The sequence below is a fragment of the Pinus tabuliformis genome, chromosome 1_2 (genome assembly GCF_031772625.1).
Source record: "Pinus tabuliformis cultivar Carrire ecotype Pingquan chromosome 1_2, CPIR1, whole genome shotgun sequence".
NCBI lineage: Eukaryota > Viridiplantae > Streptophyta > Pinopsida > Pinales > Pinaceae > Pinus > Pinus tabuliformis.
The window spans coordinates 742,117,214-742,136,612 of NC_142298.1; the positions used below are offsets into that span (position 1 = coordinate 742,117,214).

General features: G+C 39.0%; 1 protein-coding gene across 3 annotated transcripts in view; it reads left to right on the plus strand.

Annotated features, from left to right (window-relative positions):
* Window positions 1-19,399, plus strand: part of CLUB (TRAPP II complex TRAPPC10/CLUB) — a 386,678-nt gene that overhangs the window by 262,966 nt on the left and 104,313 nt on the right. For all 3 annotated transcript variants that reach the window (XM_089395888.1, XM_089395886.1, XM_089395887.1), the window contains exons 10-12: window positions 11,319-11,409; window positions 11,601-11,755; window positions 12,020-12,251. In XM_089395888.1, the coding sequence (XP_089252014.1) occupies window positions 11,319-11,409; window positions 11,601-11,755; window positions 12,020-12,251 (478 nt within the window). The remainder of the gene's footprint in view (window positions 1-11,318; window positions 11,410-11,600; window positions 11,756-12,019; window positions 12,252-19,399) is intronic.

Sequence of the window (19,399 nt, forward strand, 5' to 3'; positions counted from 1 at the left end):
TTTGATTAATTGAGAGACCTGTCTCACCAATGTAGGGAGTCCCACAAGAGCATGGGGTAACGTAAACACCCTTAATATTGTTGGGGTCCACTGGGTCTTTTATAGAGCTAAGGGAGTTCCAAATGGTATATAAGGGCCTAAAGGTTGAAGCCACCTTATGCTTCCTTAGGATCTTTGCAATCTTGTTAGTAGTCCCTGGGATAAAAAGAAGATGAACACCCGAAAATCGATCTTTGGTATTTTTCTTAGCCCTAGGACCTTTTCGAGCTCTGAGGAAAGCCTTAGTACATTGGTGTCTACTATACCCATTATCAAAGACAACACTTAGGAGATGTGCTTTCTCTTCATTGAGATGGTTGTCATCAGAAACTCTTAAAGTTCTAGTCACTAAGGTGTTGAGAACACCAAGATTTTAAGCTGGGAAATGATGCGAATTAGCATGAAGATATTGTTCCGTATGAGTTTTCTTACGAAATACCTGATGAGAAAAAGAGCCATCATCATTCCTTGAGAGGAGGACGTCAAGGAAGGGCAGACTACCATTACTTTCAAATTCCATGGTGAACTTTATGGAATTAGATAGATTGTTAAGATGAAGGAAAAACAGTTCCAACTCTTCCTTACCATGGGACTAGATGACACAAGTGGCATCCACAAACCTCTTCCACATCCTAGGCAAAATACGAGAGGAAGCTAAGGCCTTTGATTCAAAATCCTCCATGAATAAATTAGCAACCATAGGGGAGAGGGGGGATCCATGGCGACATTGCAAGTTTTCTCATAGAATTCCCCATGATTGAAAAGAAAGTAGAGGTAAGACAGATACCAACTAAATTAGCCGTATTAGGATTCGTAGTGCGCTTGATGACTTTGATGGCCTCGTTGATAGGAATATTAGTGTAGAGGGAGACCACATCGAAGCTCACAAGCTTGTCATGAGGATCAAGCTCAAAACTCTTTAACTCATTACAAATGATGTAGAGTCTTCGACGAAGGATTCTGTTTGGCCAACAAGGGTCTTAAGCTTTTGGGCGTGTTGATAATGGGTTGTAGAGGAGCCCCTTCCTTATGAATCTTTGGCAGGCCATAGATTCTGGGGGTAAGAGGGAAACTTTCTATAAGCTTGACTGAACGAGCTGACTGAGCAACTGGCCTTTATAGCAAGAGCCACACTTTTGGAAATCTTCTTCAGGGGATCCTTGCAGAGTTTCCTGTAGCTCCTGCTATTATGGAGGTGGTCCAACATCTTATCAAGAATAATCACAACACCACCTTTGTCGGCTTTGAGAACAACAATATTCTTATTATTGTTTAACGCTTTGAGAGCGTCAAACTCAGGTTTGTTGATGTTGTTCTTGGGGGGCTTTGCCTTTCTAAGGACAACCGCACAATATTTAAGAATGATATCTTTAGTGACATCCGACAAGTCTCTAATACCATAATTTATGTTTACCATATCAAATAGAAATGCATCTCACATTTATCTAATTGTCTCTTGCATTCTCGTGTGTCTACCGATGGTATTAGAGCCAAGTTTAGACATCTTTGCTCTACTCATATGGGAGGAGTTTGTGAAGAGTTGGAGTTGGTTTTTGGAGCAACAATGAGGAGACTCTTGGGCAATCATTGGAACAACAATGAGGAGTTTCTTGGGCAGTCATTGGAGCAACATTGAGGAGGCTAGAGCTTAGAGGTATTTTTTTTTTTCACTTCTCAAATCTGCCTTTACTTGTTTTTTGTTGTTGTTGCAAATCTGGAAATTGAAAAGAGTAATTTTTGTAAAAAAAATGAACATTGAAGAGTTGTTTTTTTTGTTTTCATTTTCAGATTTTTGTCTTTTCATTTCCAAGTCCAAATATCAAAAAATGGCTCTTAGAATGAAAGATGTTGCTTGGGCATATGTTGAGATGATTGATAATCAAACGCATTGCAAATTTTGTCATAAAAAGATTAAGGGAGGTGGAGAGGGCATTCATAGGCTGAAACAACACTTGGTTGGTAATAGAGGCCAAATTGTTCCATGTGCAGCGCCAACAGAACAAATTGGGGATATTAGGAAGGAGTTGCTAGAAAAATTTGAGGACGAAAAATCTAGGCAAAAAGTAATAGAGGTTGAAATTGGGTGGAAGAGGAGTATAAAAGACATGATGGCTACCAACCCCAATTTTGCTTATGAGGGCTTTTCATCTATCCCTTGCATTGATAGATTCAACCCGTTTCGCTATGCCCCTCCCTCTTTGGAGTCTATTCAAGAAAAGTGCAAGGGTAAAATTAAAAAGAAGGGTGATATCAAAGGCTATTTCACAGTCACACCCTCCTCTCCCTTTGATAGTGCACATGGTCCTCAAGCTAATAGAGGTCAAATGCAACCTACTTTAGATGACCATTGGATGAAATAATTGAGAGAAACTGCCTGTGATTACATAGGTAGATGGTGGTATTATGCTGATATCCCCTTCAATTCTTCTCGTTCACCATATTATGAACCTATGTTTGATGCCATATTTGTTGCTTGAAAGGGCTTTAAAGGCCCTACTATGCATGAGTTAAGGGGATCTCTTTTGCAGAGGTTTTGTACATTGATCAATATTTGAAAGATTTGAAAAGGTCATGGGCGAAAACAACATGTACCATGATGTCAGATGGATGGACTGATCAAAGGAACCGTACCATAAAAATTTTTCTTATCTTTTTCTCACAAGGAAACATGTTTCTATAATCAATTGATGCATCTACTAGGGTGGAAGATGCACACTTGTTGTTTTAGCTTTTGGATGAGGTTGTTGAAGAGGTGGGGGTGACTAATGTTGTTTAGATCATCATAGATAATGCCTCTAACTATGTTTTTGCTGGTAAAATGTTAGGAAAAACACAAAACCATCGTTTGGACCCCATGTCCTACACATTGCATAGACCTCATGCTTGAGGATATTGGTAAAATAGATTGGGTCAAGAACACTGTAGAGCATAACAAAATATATATACAATCACTCAAGGATTTTGAGCCTGATGAGGAAAAACACATGGGGTGGGGATCTTGTTAGCATTTGTGAGGAGTTTGTGAAGAGTTGGAGTTGGTTTTTGGAGCAACAATGGGGAGTCTCTTGGGAAATCATTGGAGAAACAATGAGAAGCTTCTTGGGCAATATTGGAGCAACATTGAGGAGTTGGTTTGTTGGAGCAACATTGAGGAGGCTAGAGCCTAGAGTTATTTTTTTTTCACTTCTCAAATCTGCTTTTGCTTTTTTTTTTTTTTTTTTTTTTTTTGCAAATCTAGAAATTGAAAAGAGTAATTTTTGTAAAAGAAATGAACATTGAAGAGTTGCTTTTTTTTCATTTCATTTTCAGATTTTTGTGCTTTCATTTCCAAGTCCAAATATCAGAAAATGGCTCCTAAAATGAAATATGCCACTTGGGCATATGCTAAGATGATTGATAATCAAATGCATTGCAAATTTTGTCATAAAAAAATTAAGGGAGGTGGAGAGGGCATTCATAGTTTGAAACAACACTTGGTTGGTATTAGAGGCCAAATTGTTCCATGTGCAATACCAACAAAACAAATTAGGGATATTAAGAAGGAGTTGCTAGAAAAAATTGAGAATTTTGAGGACAAAAAATCTAGGCAAAAAGAAATAGAGGCTGAAATTGGGTGGAAGAGGAGTATAAAACAAATGATGGCTGCCAACCCTAATTTTGATTATGAGGGTTCTTCATCTATCCCTTGCATTGATGCATCCAACCCGTTTCGCTATGTCCCTCCCTCTTTGGAGTCTATTCAAGAAAAGGGTAAGGGTAAAATTAAAAAGAAGGGTGATATCAAAGGCTATTTCACAGTCACACCCTCCTCTCCCTCTGATAGTGCACATGGTCCTCAAGCTAATAGAGGTCAAATGCAACCTACTTTAGATGACCATTGGAAGAAATAATTGAGAGAAACTGTCTGTGATTACATAGCTAGATGGTGGTATGATGCTGATATCCCCTTCAATGCTTCTCGTTCACCATATTATGAACCTATGTTTGATGCCATATTTGCTGCTGGAAAGGGCTTCAAAGGCCCTACTATGCATGAGTTAAGGGGATCTCTTTTGCAAAAAGAAGTTTTGTCCATTGATGAATATTTGAAAGATTTCAAAAGGTCATGGGCGAAAACAGGATGTACTGTCATGTCAGATGGATGGACTGATCAAAGGAATCGTACCATCATAACTTTTCTTATCTTTTTCCTACAGGGAACAATGTTTCTAAAATCAATTGATTCATCTAATAGGGTGAAAGATGCACACTTATTGTTTTAGCTTTTGGACAAGGTCGTTGAAGAGGTGGGGGTGGCTAATGTTGTTTAGATCATCATAGATAATGCCTCTAACTATGTTCTTGTTGGCAAAGTGTTAGAGGAAAAACACAAAGCCATCTTTTGGACCCCATGTGTTGCACATTGTATAGGCCTCATGCTTGAGGATATTGGTAAAATAGATTGGGTTAAGAACACTGTAGAGCATGCCAAAAGCATAACAAAATATATATGCAATCACCCATGGATTTTGAACCTGATGAGGAGAAACACATGGGGCAGAGATCTTGTTAGCATTTGTGACGAGTTTGTGAAGAGTTGGAGTTGGTTTTTGGAGCAACAATGAGGAGTCTCTTGGGCAATCATTGGAGCAACAATGAGGAGCTTTTTGGGCAGTCATTGGAGAAACATTGAGGAGTTGGTTTATTGGAGCAACATTGAGGAGACTAGAGCCTAGAGTTATTTTTTTTTTTCACTTCTCAAGTCTGCCTTTGCTTGTTTTTTTTTTTTTTTTGCAAATCTGGAAATTGAAATGAGTAATTTTTGTAAAAGAAATGAACATTGAAGAGTTGTTGTTGTTGTTTTTTTTTTTATCCGTTCATTTTCAGATTTTTATCCTTTCATTTCCAAGTCCAAATATCAAAAAATGGCTCCTAGAATGAAACATGCTGCTTGGGCATACACTGAGATGATTGATAATCAAATGCATTGCAAATTTTGTCATAAAAAATTTAAGGGAGGTGGAGAGGGCATTCATAGGCTGCAACAACACTTGGTTGGTATTAGAGGCCAAATTGTTCCATGTGCAACACCAACAGAACAAATTGGGGATATTAGGAAGGAGTTGCTAGAAAAATTTGAGAAGTTTGAGGACGAAAAATCTAGGCAAAAAGAAATAGAGGCTGAAATTGGGTGAAGAGGAGTATAAAACACATGATGGCTGTCAACCCCAATTTTGATTATGAGGGCTCTTCATTTATCCCTTGCACTGATGCATCCAACCCGTTTCGCTATGTCCCTCCCTCTTTGGAGTCTATTCAAGAAAAGTGTAAGGGTAAAATTAAAAAGAAGGGTGATACCAAAGGCTATTTCACAGTCACACCCTCCTCTCCCTCTGATAGTGCACATGGTCCTCAAGCTAATAGGGGTCAAATGCAACCTACTTTAGATGACCATTGGAAGAAATAATTGAGAGAAACTGCGTGTGATTACATAGCTAAATGGTGGTATGATGCTGATGTCCCCTTCAATGCTTCTCGTTCGCCATATTATGAACCTATGTTTGATGATGTATTTGCTACTGGAAAGGGCTTCAAAGGCCCTACTATGCATGAGTTAAGGGGATATCTTTTGCAAAAAGAGGTTTTGTCCATTGATGAATATTTGAAAGATTTCAAAAGGTCATGGGCAAAAGCAGGATGTACCATCATGTTAGATGGATGGACTGATCAAAGGAACCGTACCATCATAAATTTTCTTATCTTTTTCCCACAGGGAACCATGTTTCTAAAATCAATTGATGCATCTAATAAGGTGAAGGTGCACACTTGTTGTTTTAGCTTTTGGATGAGGTTGTTGAAGAGATGGGGGTGGCTAATGTTGTTTAGATCATCACAGATAAGGCCTCTAACTATGTTCTTGCTAGTAAAATGTTAGAGGAAAAACACAAAACCATCTTTTGGACCCCATGTGCTGCACATTGCATAGACCTCATGCTTGAGGATATCGGTAAAATTGATTGGGTCAAGAACACTGTAGAGCATGCCAAAAGCTTAACAAAATATATATACAATCACTCATGGATTTTGAACCTGACGAGGAAAAACACATGGGGTGAGGATCTTGTTAGGCCTGCCATCACTAGATTTGCAACTCATTTTTTGACATTGCATTCTATCCCAACATAGAAACTTGCAGAGGATGTTTTCCAATGATGAATGGAATGAATGTCAATGGGCTCGCAAACAAGATGGCAAAGATGCGAGAAAAAAAGTTAATGAAGAAATATTTTGGAAAAAGGCAGCAGAGATCGCGAAGGTTGTTGAGCCACTAGTTAAGGTGTTGCGGTTGGTGGATGGGGAAAGATTGTCTATGGGCTTCATTTATGAGGCTATGGATCAAGAAAAGGAGAAAATAAAGGCAACATACAAGGATAGAGTGGCTAAGTATGGGCCCATTTGGGAAATCATTGATCAAAGATGGAACAATCAACTCCATCGCCCTATACATGCAACTGGGTTTTTTTTGAACCCAAGGTATCATTATAAAGCTCTGGAGGCAGAAGCTTTGACTGGGGAGGTTAGAGATGGATTGATTGAGTTCCTTGAGCACATGGTCCCTAAGGAGAGTGACCAGCTAGAGATACACTGACATATCACTTGTTTTAGTAGAGCCAAAGGTACATTTGGCAGGAATTAGCAAGGATTGCAAGGGAAGCAGATGAGCTAGGTAAACAAGTTCAATTTTCAAATTCTTATTTTGTTAAATTGTTTATAACTTTATAATTTGAAAGTTGGATATAATTTGTTGAGCGAACTCATTACACAACTATGTTTTTTGCAGCACAATGGTGGGAGGCATTTGGTAGCCATTGTCCTCAATTGTAGAATTTTGCAATCCGTATTTTGAGTCAAACTTGCAGTGCTTTTGGGTGTGAGTGCAATTGGTTTGTCTTTGAGAGGATTCACACCAGTGTTGCGGGGGAGCGCCCCCCTCGTCGATCCCGCTCTTAATTCGCGCTCCGGGTGGTAGCGACTCGGGAGCGCACTCTCGAAATGGGAGCAATTTCGAGAGTGCACTCCCTATAAAAAATTTTGCTCCCTGCCGTTTCGGGAGCGATTTCAGGAGCGTTTTGCCTTTTTTGCAATTTTTTTTTTTGTAGTAATGTTTGAAATGCAATTTTTTTTGAAAGAAACAAATAATTTTTGAGTGGGACAGCTTAATGACCAAGTCTAGGCCCTAGTATCGACATGCTATTTATGGTAATGTTAAATTCTTAAAGTAAAAGGATGAAAATGAATATTAAGGAGAATGCCACTTTCCTTTTACTTAAATTTTTAACATTACCATGAAATGACTCAGGATGTTTTAGAGTGGTTTCGGCCTCATTGGATTTCATATGGAGAAAGTAGAATTTTAGATTTGTTTCAAAATCCAGCAGACTTATCAGTTTTTCAGGATTTCAGGATTGGGGGATTGCAATGTTTCCATTGAATTTTGTCATGTATTAGGGTATGGAACTCGTATTTAATCAAGAGCACCAATCCCTCTATGTACCTTGATGTTAGTGACATTGGTTATCGAACTCCTCTATCATGACCCTCCTAAAAATGTACGCATCACTCAAACAAAATCTTGACTTAACATGCTATGCTTGTTCTATCTTATGTTAATGCTTAGAGGTTGATATTAATGACAAAGATCCATATACAGATACAACGGTAATGACAAAGATACCTCTGGATATTAATGCTTAGAAGGTGATATTAATGACAAAGATCCTGATTTTCCAACAAGACTAAAAATTAGACATTTCTCGTGGTGGCAAGAGGCCCAAGCATAAGAAATAGATAATAGATTTACTTCTCTTTTCTAGTTTCTAGTAGCTTTTATAACTATTGACTCTTTCATATTTATTATGATATTTTTTTAAACAATATATGACAATTTAAGTTTGAAGTTGGCAATTATAACTCATTAGTAATGAATTATGAATATGATGCTTCATGAAAGTTGAAAGTTGTTTCATTTCATTTCATTTTATAACATTTCATTTCATGTTAGATATTATTTGTTGTAATGGTTACACTTAGCTTACAATACAACTTTGGTGATCAATGATGATAAATGTTATATATTGAATTTTGAAAGCTTGAAACTTTAAGATTGATGAATCATGAGACTCAATATGTTGTATGTTACTATGTTACTAAGTTGTGGATGTGGTTGTTGAAGATTATAACTTCTAGATGATTGTTGTTGTATGGTTCAATCTATGTTTTTTTTATGTTTTTTATATCTAATTCATTATTCTACATGTTTTTGTTGACATATATGTATCAAAATATAAAAAATATATATATTATATAAAAAACGCTCCGGGATTCGCTTCCAAACTGGGAGCTTTTGAAAATGTCACTCCCGCTCCCGTTTCCGCTCCCACTCCCTGCTTTCGCTCCCGCTCCTAGGTAACATTGATTCACACTAAGAAGAGAAACTGTTTGGAACAAAAACAGTTAAATGATCTAGTCTATGTTAGATCTTAGGCTTTTGTGATCCATAATGTAGTAAGCATGTCTTTTGAATTAATCGCATCAATATTATTTGGTCGACGTTTCCTCTGGGTAAGATGCAACCAATTGCTGAACAAAAGACCTGATACAGATCCCATTGTGTTGGACGATATTGGTCCAACATCAGATTGGGTAGTGGAGAGTCAACCAACAGAGTTTGATCTTGATGAGGATATTGGTCTTGATTTGGATTTAGAGATGGAGGCAGTACTTGAACATAATGTTTAGTTAAATGCAGATCTACTGGTACAAGGTCCAACCCCAAGTACTCCAGTTGCAGGCACTTCCTCTACTCAGCCATGACGCAAGCACATAGGTTGTCTATCTTAGCGTGCAACTACTGCGCGTGCACTTGCTAGTGCTACTACTTCTACAGTTGCAGTTGGAGATCTTGGTGAGGAGGAGTAGGAGCCATGGGTTTCCCCGGCTAACTCTGATTCAGAGTCTGAGCCACATGATGTTGGCTTCTCTAGTTGATGTTTTGTTGTAGAGGCCATTTAGAGCCTCCTTGGTCATGTGTTTTTATTATGATCTCTATATGTTACATGTATTGGACACTGCATTGGGTGCCATTTTGATATAATAGATATATTCATGAGCATACTTTGATCATATATTGTCTTCTCTCAATATTCTAATGCTTTGAGTTTGGAAACATGAATGAAAATCTTTAAAATTATGTTTTTCATAAAAAAATAAATATTAATTTTTTTTACAACGATCGAGTCATTGGAATCAATTAGGCCGAGTCGATACTGAGTCAGAGTCAGAGTCGACCCTTGGCCGGTTCAAAGTGGGAGTGGGACTATGTATTGACACGTCATACAATGGAGATATGTTCATCTTCCTTACCTTGTATGTTCATTTTCCCCCAAGTGGGTTTCCTCAGGGTAAAATTTGTAATTGCTTAATGATAAACTAGAATTGTTAAAAAATGATCTATATCATTTGAAGTAATTATCACTATTTCAGAAATTTGCTTGTATCTATTGCACTTAAAAAATCAACAGAGATGTGCCACCAGTGTCGTTGTATGGGTCTTACTTGACTCGATGTTAGTGTGTAAAGGTGGGGACACCTTAGCTTAATGAAGACTCTTTTGTTTTTATTAAATCTTTCATTAATCCTTTAAAAGGCAATATCAACTGCTTGTGCTTGTTTGGTTAAATTCAATGATGTGAACAATTTTTAAAATATTGAGGAAATTATACATATATATAGTGTTCCACGGGGTCGTGCCTTCCAAGGTGGGGGACGCGCCCCGCAAGGTGGAGGATGCGCTTCCTTGCTCCCCCATGCTCCCTGGGATGGGGAAACTCTTGGGGAAACGTTTCCCCATGTCCCCTTTTTTGGGGAAACCCGGGGAATCTCTGGGTGGACTTTTTCCTAGTGACGAAAAGCGTCCCCCCCCCCCCCCCCCCAAATTTTTTTTGCTAATAGCATAAAAAAACATAAAATATTACAAATTTTTATATAATTAAAAAAAATGAAAATAAAAACTAAAGGATAAATTAAAACTTTAAAACATAATCATTCACATTTCTCATTAACCCTAAAATTTTACCTTGCCGCTCGACATTTTCCTTCTAGTGTCGCTCAACATTTTATCCTGCCGCCCGAGATTTTCCTACTGCCACTACTCGACATTTTTCATCTGCAATTTGTTGTGATTCAGATTTACCATTAGCTGGGGGCTTGAGACATTTTGAGTTGTTGGATTCGAGTTGCAATTTTCATTTTCTGACTTGGAGCCACCAGATTGGAGTTGTGATTTATTATTTAGTACTTTTCGTGAAATTTACTAGTATTTCGCTGCTTTTTATGTTTACTTTTAGTTTAGTATTCTATGGCTATTTTAGACTTCAGCATTATGCCATTGTCATATGATAAATTTACTTTTGATTTGCATTGTGTAATTTCAATTGTCAAATGATTAATTTAATTTAGATGTGCCTTGCATAATATTAATGCCCAATGCCAAATTGATGAATTTAGATGGAACATTGCATAATGTCAAATTATGGATGCAATTAAGTAATTCACTTTTAGATTTACAATTTTACATTGATGATTGCAGAAATGTCAAATGATAATTATGATTCATAATAGTCTAATACGAAATGATGATCATCTTTAGATGTACATTTCATAATTATTAAGAATTATTATTTACTAACTTAGTTATTGACATATTGTTGGGATTTTATGTTTTATTTTTATATATTAATTTTTTTATAACTTTATAATTTTTTTGACTTTGATGTCCCCCCGTTTCCTGAAATTTTCCTAAATTTTGGGGTTGCTTATATACATCCCCCTTGTGCGTATCCCTGCTCTCGCGTTTCCCCGTCCTGGAAACTCGGTGGAGCATTGCATATATTAATTGAAGAAGTTAATTATTTGTTACATGGATCTTGAACTAGTGATATAAGAAACATATTCTGTTTATAAGGTTTAAACTAAACTGTGAACACACTGGATCTTCGTCAATTGTTTATAATAAAAGAAACAAAGATCTCATTTCTAAAGTTTGCCTCCATAATTATATTATAAGTACTGTTTATTCTAGTTTGGCCATAACCTGTGTTGCTGAATTTGTGTACTCAAAAGAGATAGAAGGTAATTGAAGTACATCGTATGTTTAAGGTGTTCCAGATTTCATTTTATTATATGTCTACTTGATTTTGCATGAGGTATTGTCTAATAACTTGTCAGATACTGTTGAGCAGTGCAGCTTTGAGCATGCTACCCTGGCCCAAACCTGCAGTCTGGCCATTGATCCCCCCTAGCTCAGAAGCAATGGTGCTTGTAAAAGAGAAGGTAAGTTTTAGGTGTTCAGAGGCTTAACATATTACTGTTACCATTTTTTGCCTAGACAATCATGCTGTCTTTGCAATTCCTGTTTCATAGTTTTCTTATTATGTTCTAATGAGTCAATGACCTCAATAGAAAGTCCTTTTTATGATCTACACACCAATATTTATTTATATTGAGATTAGTGATCTTTACAGGTTGTTGAGCAGAAGCCTAGGCCTTTTGGAATTCTGAGGAAGCTTTTACCATTAGGACCTACAATGCTGCATCGTGAGGCAAATCGAAGAAGAGCCTCGCTGTCTGCTGGGAATGTGTCAGAACTTTTTGAGAGTCGTCATGTATTGAAGGAGAGGTAACATGACTGCAGTATGGATTCAGGGAACAATGCCTAATTGTTAATCTTCTGTGCTATACCTTACTAATCAGAATCAAAGGAATTTTTTTTTTTTGTCTCATTTGCTATTTATTTGTAATATTAATCTCTTCTTTTGCTTCTATTTTGTTTTATAAATGTCTTCAGTCAGAGAATAAACTAGTTGATCCCCCCCTTTTCTCTGTGTTTGCTTGAAAATTTTCCTGGTATTTTAGATCTCTTATAATATGAATATGTGGGCAGCCAAGCTACAGATGGTGCTTCCCTGATGTCACCTCCCCATGCAATAGCTACAAGTTCAATGACTCGAACTAATTCAGTATCTGCAATCACAAACAGCTCAAGTCCATCACGTGCCTTATTTGATCGGCCACTAAAGCTTTCTGAAATACAAGTTGCAGCAGAGTATGCCTTACATAATACAATTACTGATGAAACTTTACGAAAAGCTCTGTCATCTATTGAGGAATTTGAGGTATTCTTTTCATGCCAGAAACTGATTTCTTGTTTTTCTTTCTTATAACCCGAGACTAGAAGAGATTGGGTAATAGATAAGTGCACTGGTGTTTTATATGTTTTTGTGAATCCCAGATTTATTTCACAACTGCGTCTTCTCAAACTGTATTGTTTTGATCTAAAGAGCAAATTCCTATTTTGTTGTATTTATGTTTATGCCACAATTGCTTGTTTTTTCCATGATGGACGCTCTAATATAATGCAAGTAGCATTGGAATTCAGCCGGCATGGAAAGCAACTGGCCTCTTTAATTTAAGATATAGGAATAACATGATGATTAAAAATATAACAACAAAAACATGAAAGTGGAATCGTTATACTTGTAAGTATGATGTGCCAAGGGCAAGAGTCTAGGGAATTTTCTTGTTTAATAACTCTGGTCTCCATGACTAAAAGACAACTATTGATGAGAAACAATAATTACATATGTCAGCTTGAAATGTCCTCCTCTTCAATCAGCTAAAAGAGTGCTATTATCAAGTCATGCAATTTCAGTGGAGTGAATACTTTAGACCAAGGATATTGCTAGTGGGGAGTAGGCCGTTTTTCCTTTTCTTGTACAAAGCACCAGTCCATCTATAGTCATGGTCTTTTGTTTTAATAATATCATGGATCAAAAGGTTCATTGTGTGAAGCAAACACCTTGACCAAAATAAGTTGGAGTACCTATTACCAATCAAATTAGTAGTGTTGCTAAGGTCTTGTCAACCTGCTGGATGGGCAGGGACCCACTATCTCCTTGTCCCAAGTCCCTGCTATTTAGCCCCAAAACCTCCTAGACATCCAAGGGATGAGTCCCTAAATAATCCCCAACTACTCCAGTACAAGACCAGTGCCTTATATGGAGTCAAATGGGGGGGGGGGGAGTGTTCACTTTGTACTTGCTTCGAATTGTAAAATTGTCACTGTAGCAACATACTTCTAAACAACAAATATTAGTAGCAAAAATTCGATAAAGGTATAGCATATGACCTAGATAATTTGGTCTACTCTGAAATTCCTAACCAAATGTGCAATGATCTTTTAATTTAACTGTCTGGATGAGGAGATATAACTGAAAACCACTGGCTGCACTGTATAACAGACTATAAAGACTGCGTAAAATGCAGGGACAAAAACCTGATTTAATCCAAATGACGACCTAGCTAGTGTTAAATGGTGACATGACGTATGTAGAGGCTTATTAAGGCCTCCCCTTCATCATTAATGACTGAAAACTGAATTTCTAGGTGATTGGAAATTGAGTTTTAGATTTTTGGGCTAATTAATAATATGTCTAAGCACCCAAAAAATTCCATGTTTAAGTTATGGAAAAGTTTATGGTGACATGACGTATGTAGAGGCTTATTAAGGCCTCCCCTTCATCATTAATGACTGAAAACTGAATTTCTAGGTGATTGGAAATTGAGTTTTAGATTTTTGGGCTAATTAATAATATGTCTAAGCACCCAAAAAATTCCATGTTTAAGTTATGGAAAAGTTTATGGCTGGAATTCTACTTCACTCTTGATGAAGCACAATCCAAGTAGGTACCCATCAATCCTAGAGTACCATGTGCAAGGTGCTTGCTTAAGTGCATATAGGGCCTTCTTGTGTCTACATACATGGGACTCCTTGCCATGCACTTCGAAGCCTTCAGGTTGCTCAATATACATCTCTTCCTCAACCACCCCATTGAGGAAGTTAATTTTAACATCCATTTGATGAATCCTCCACCCCATCCTTGAGGAAATAGATATAACTACCCTGATAGATGCATGTTTGGCTACAAGAGAAAATGTATCCTCATAGTGTACTCCCTCCTTCTGGGAGAACCTTCTTGCCATGAACCGCGCTATGTACTTCTTGATATTGCCATCTGCTACTGCATGCTTGATCTTGAAGGTCCATCGAGAAGTGACCAATGACTTCTCTTCAGGCCTTAGTACTATATCTCCCAAACATCCTTCCTCATGATAGAACTATACTATTCTAGCATGGCACCCTTCCAAATCTACTAGTCTGATGCCTCCTCACAGGTAGAAGGCTCGGATTCACTGATGTTGCTCGTTAAGGTCAAATAACTAGAAAATATGGCTAGTGATCTACTCCTTGAAAGTGTTATTAGGAGCCTCCATGTGCTATTCAACATCTATCAATGTTTGCTCAGCCCATCTTGGCCTCCTCCTAACATACTTTGAAGGAACATCTCGCTGCTCCTCCTGACTTGAAGGTTGCGCCCTTGATGTTGGTCCCTACTCAACCTTTGGAGCCTCTCTTTCCTGGTCCTCTTACATTGTTGGATCTGCCACATGTGGCCTCCTAAAGGTCCTACCCTCCTCAAATCTGACATCCATCTTGACCACTATCTTCTGCTGTCCTGGATTGTAGAACCTGTAGGCCTTTGAAGTCTCCCTATATTGAACAAAAATGCCCCTTTGATGAGGGCTCTAGTTTAGTCCTCTTCTCTAAAGGAATATTGGCATACATTGGACTATCCAAGACACGTAGATGACTCACCTCTAATTTCACTCTTGTAAAAGCCTAATTAAGAGTCATGCCCTCCATTGCCTTGTGAGGACTCCTATTCTGTATCTATACTGCTATGTTACAATCCTCCGCCCACAAGAACATAAGCAGATCTTGATCATGGATCATGGCCTTGGCTACTCCAACTATCCTCTTGTTCTTCCTCCCTGCCACTCCATTCTGCTACGGATTGTAGTGCATTGTTAGGTGTTTCTTGATTCCTTCTTCCTTATAGAAATTTTTAAAATCGTAGGAGGTATACTTGCCCCCATTTTCTGATCTTAGGACCTTGATCTTCTTCCTAGTTTGGTTCTCCACAAGAGCTTTGAACTCTTGAAACTGACTGAAGACGTCATCCTTGGCCTTCACGAAGTAAATCCACATTCTCGTGTAGTCATCTATGAATGTCACAAAGTAACTGCTCCCTGAGATAGATTCCATTGACATAGGACCACGGATGTCAGAATGCACGAGATCCAATACACCCTTGGACCTGTTAGAGTCGGTCTTAAGCCCTCCATCAACGATCAAAACTCTTTGCATTTGCATATGTAGGTGTCTCATTAGTGTCAATTTTTGCATCCCGTTAGGCATGCCATAACCCTGATGGAGGAGCTGGTGTGTTGTACCCCTCTTGGCATTGCTGGTTCAGGTCATTTCAGTCATTAAGCTCTTTCAAGCTTGTCTTATCTTGTCTTGAGGTCAATTTCCTAGGTCTAGGGTTTTGGTCAAATATGTTTACAGGGTCATGTGTCTGAAAAGTCAATGAGTATTCAGCAAGCCAGAGGGATGATTTTAAAAGTGTTTCTTCAAGATTTCTTATCTGGTACAGTTAATCTTCACTTTGGATTTAAAAACTCTGTTTTTAAAGCCAAGGTCATTTTCCAAGTTTGTAAATAAGTGATGAAATTTCAAAAGTCTTCAGCGAACAAAATGCAACCCTGGTCCCCTTGCCAAGATCCCTCAGATGATCTACCTACAAAAAGAATCAAGTCAAAGCACTCAATGAGTCAAATTCAGGACAAAAGAAACCAAAAAGTCAGTGTTATAAAGTGTCAAAGAGAAAACATTAGAAAGTGGGTTTGTGAATGAAATCTTTTCAAATGAAACTTATAAAACCCCAAATTCCCTCCTATCACTCTCATTGTGCATCCTAGACGCTTGCAAGAGAGGTTTGAGAGAGTGATTGAGAGAAAGGAGCGAATAGAGAGCGAGTTCGGGCATTGGACTGGTGCGCGACCCGTCAGGCCAGGTGCGCGACCCGTCAGGTGCGCGCGACCCGTCAGAGGGTCTTCCACAGTGTGAAAATACAATGGGCGCGACCCGTTAGAGGTGCGCGACCCGTTGGGCGTGGTGCGCGACCCGTCGAGCTGTCTCCCTGCAAAACGATTTTAAATTTGCTCAAACGCTCTCCAAGCCACAAATTTGTTTGAGGTAGGTGTTCTAAACTTGAAATGGGTGTGGTTATGATTGGTGGATATCATAAAACATGTTTTAATGATTGAAATTGTACAAGTGAAACCTCTTCATATGACTGCAATGTTAATGGGTAAAATGTGCTAGGGTTTGTGTTGTTTCAAGGTGTTTTCCCTTTGTAATTGTTTCCCTCCTTCCCCTTTCCACTCACACTTGTATGTATGCCTATTTTTCTCCCATGCTATTTATAAATTAAATGCAAACCCTCCCTTCTCCCTAATAACTAAAAGTGTAAACCCTACCCCTCTCCCAAAGCATTCAAAACCCTAATCTCCCTCTACCATATGCATGTGTAAACAATGGAAAATGTTGGTGAATATGTCATCAGTTTTGTGCATATGTTTCCCTATCTTCCCCTATTAATGCTGCATGTTTTCATATCCCCATATGTTCACTTTCATACATATTTTTCCCATATGCAGTGATTTTTGCAAATGATTTCCTAATATCCCTAATTTTAAACATGTACTCCTATATGCATAATGGTTTGCAACATTTTCCTTAAAAATTCCCTGTCATATTTATATATTCCCAATTCCTTGTAAAAAGGTCCCTCCCCTAACATTTCCCTCATGTCTTTTTCCCCTTGAAACAGCATAGAATTCAACACTTTTTACAGGCAGAGACAGCAGTACAGTTTGTCCACTTTGCTCCTAAACTATGTCAGAAACCGAAACTTACGAGCAAAGTGATGACCATTCATCATCTGCAGAGGTTGAGGTACAGAGGAGGCCTCGTAAGGGTGGTAAGGGTGGACATCATAAGCGAGAGGAGCCCACTTCTTTAGCAGAGTTACAGGCCTGTCCTATGGCAGTCACTTGTTTTCAGTACATGTCTTGTTATGAGTTCTGTGAGAGGATTTCTCGGATTCAGCACCACAAAGAGTTGGCCCGCCTTTTTGTTTTACACCTCCATGATGGACATGTCAATCTTGCAGGGGTGAACTTTACATTGACACCCGAGGTGATCTCACATGCTACAGGGATACCTAATGTTGGTGAGGTGTGGAATAAGCGCAAGATGCTAGATATTGTTCACTTTGAGCCTTATGTCCGGCCACCATTCATAAGACATTTGGCGGGTGTTTTTCCATTCAGGTTTCTCCGGAGCGAGTATGCTCCCATCATGAGGCTTATTATGCACTATTTTACCTGTGAGGGCAGATTTTCACAGGTGTACTCATATCACATTCGCCTTTTGATGCACTTCACCCGAGTGAGGATGATGAACATCCCTGTTTTCTTCTTTCGGAACATTCAGAGGATGGTGCCCATGTTGCAGAGGAAGACCCCGGCACAGCAGTACAGGAGCCTACATCATTATGGTTTGATTCAGCTAGTAGTATTGCATCAGTTGACTCAGCAGGGCATCTCATGGGAGGAGTTCATCTCTCGTGAGTTTTTCACAGCGCCATCACAGCCACATCCTGAGGTTGTTCATGAGGAGGGAGGACCATCACACCGGCATCACATCCCTGTCACTAGACATGTTAGTTCCTCATCTCAGCTCACTTATCAGAGAGGCCAGAGGGCCTTGTTTGCAGCAGCTCGGCTAGTACTATCTCCACAGCAGGTGGAAGGGGTCTCGCCTTCATCTTCAGCTGAGCGAGTGTTATCTCCACATCAGGTGGAAGGGGCCTTGCTTTCTTCACCAGCACAGGTACCAGAGAGGGGCAAAGAACCCATGCTTGATGAGGGTCCATCAGGAGTTCCCGATGTTGAGTTTGTTGATTTTGAGACCAGTTCTCCTAGCCAGGAGGCAAAGGAGATCATTCAGCATCGCAGAGCTGAAAATGATGCTTTGCAGAGGAGATTTGAGGGTGCCCAATGGACCATCACTTACCTGGAGCAGCGCAACAAACAGTTGGAGGAGGAGAAAGCACTTGATGAGCTGTGGAGGATTCGTAGTGACCGAACCTTAAACCGTAGAAGACCCAGTGACCCATTGCCTGCTGACCGAGAGTCTATGCTTATCCAGGAGAACGCACACTTGGAGAGGCTGTTGGCTAAGGCCAACCAAGATAAAAAGTTGTTGAGGAACATGAAAAACCATTACTGGGCAAGAATGCATGTGTGCAAGGCCAAAATGAAGATGTTTCAAAGGCGGTTGTCCGAGGCCCTAAAAGGGAAGAAGAAGACCAATCCACTCCGTATCTTGGCTGAGGCTTCACTCAAAGATCATGGCACTCAATAGCCTAGCCACAGCTCAAATCCCAAAAAAATTTGAGAATTTTGGGTAATTTTGGCATTTTTTGGTAATTTACAGGTTTTGGCTCTTTAATGGGTCTCACCCCCCGTGAGACCCTTTGTCATGGCAACTCCTTTTCACAGAAACTCAGTATTTCCTGATTTGTTATGCAAAGTTACATATGCCCATGGATGGACTTGAGTTTTTATGGAGTTTTGGGCCTCCAGAAGGTCAAAATACATGCAAAATTTGACTTTCTGCCACTTTTTTGAACTGCAGAAAGCTGTCTTGGGAGAATTGGTTTTTGACAGGGCAAATGAACTCCAAATTCAAAAATTCCAGTTGGGTTGGAAAGTAGACTCACAGACCTTTCCAACAAGCCCACTTTTGCTCAATTTGGCCACCTGCAATTACCCCAAACAGAGCTCCAAAGGGGCGTGACCCGTCAGGCAGGGGGGCGCGCCCTGTCAGACAGTTTTTTGCCAGATTGCACTGTACAGCCCAGAAAACGCAGATTTGACTCAGTTTGATTTTTTGGGGTTGAATATGATTATCTTTGATGTAATTTTTGTAACTCTAAGACACTTTTACTCTTGTTTAACACTTCTAGAAGATTCATTCATGTAATGGGTAAATATGTAATGTATGAATTGGTTTCCAAGTTTATAGAGGCAAGTTGTTTTGACTGCCTAGTTTGTAGTGCTTAGTTTAGAAGTGGTTGAAACAGCTCCTAGGATAGTGAGCTCGACCCATGGAGGCAGGGAAAGAGGTTAGATCATCTATATTATGTACTTTCTTGCTCATTTTCATGGTTGGACTCTTGAGGGAGAAGCTATCATTGTATTATTTCACTGTATCTCTGCAATTTTTGGCTAAGGAAGACCAGGGTTTTGCAGTCCTCTTTGGGATTCTTGTGGACTCATGTGTTGATGGTGT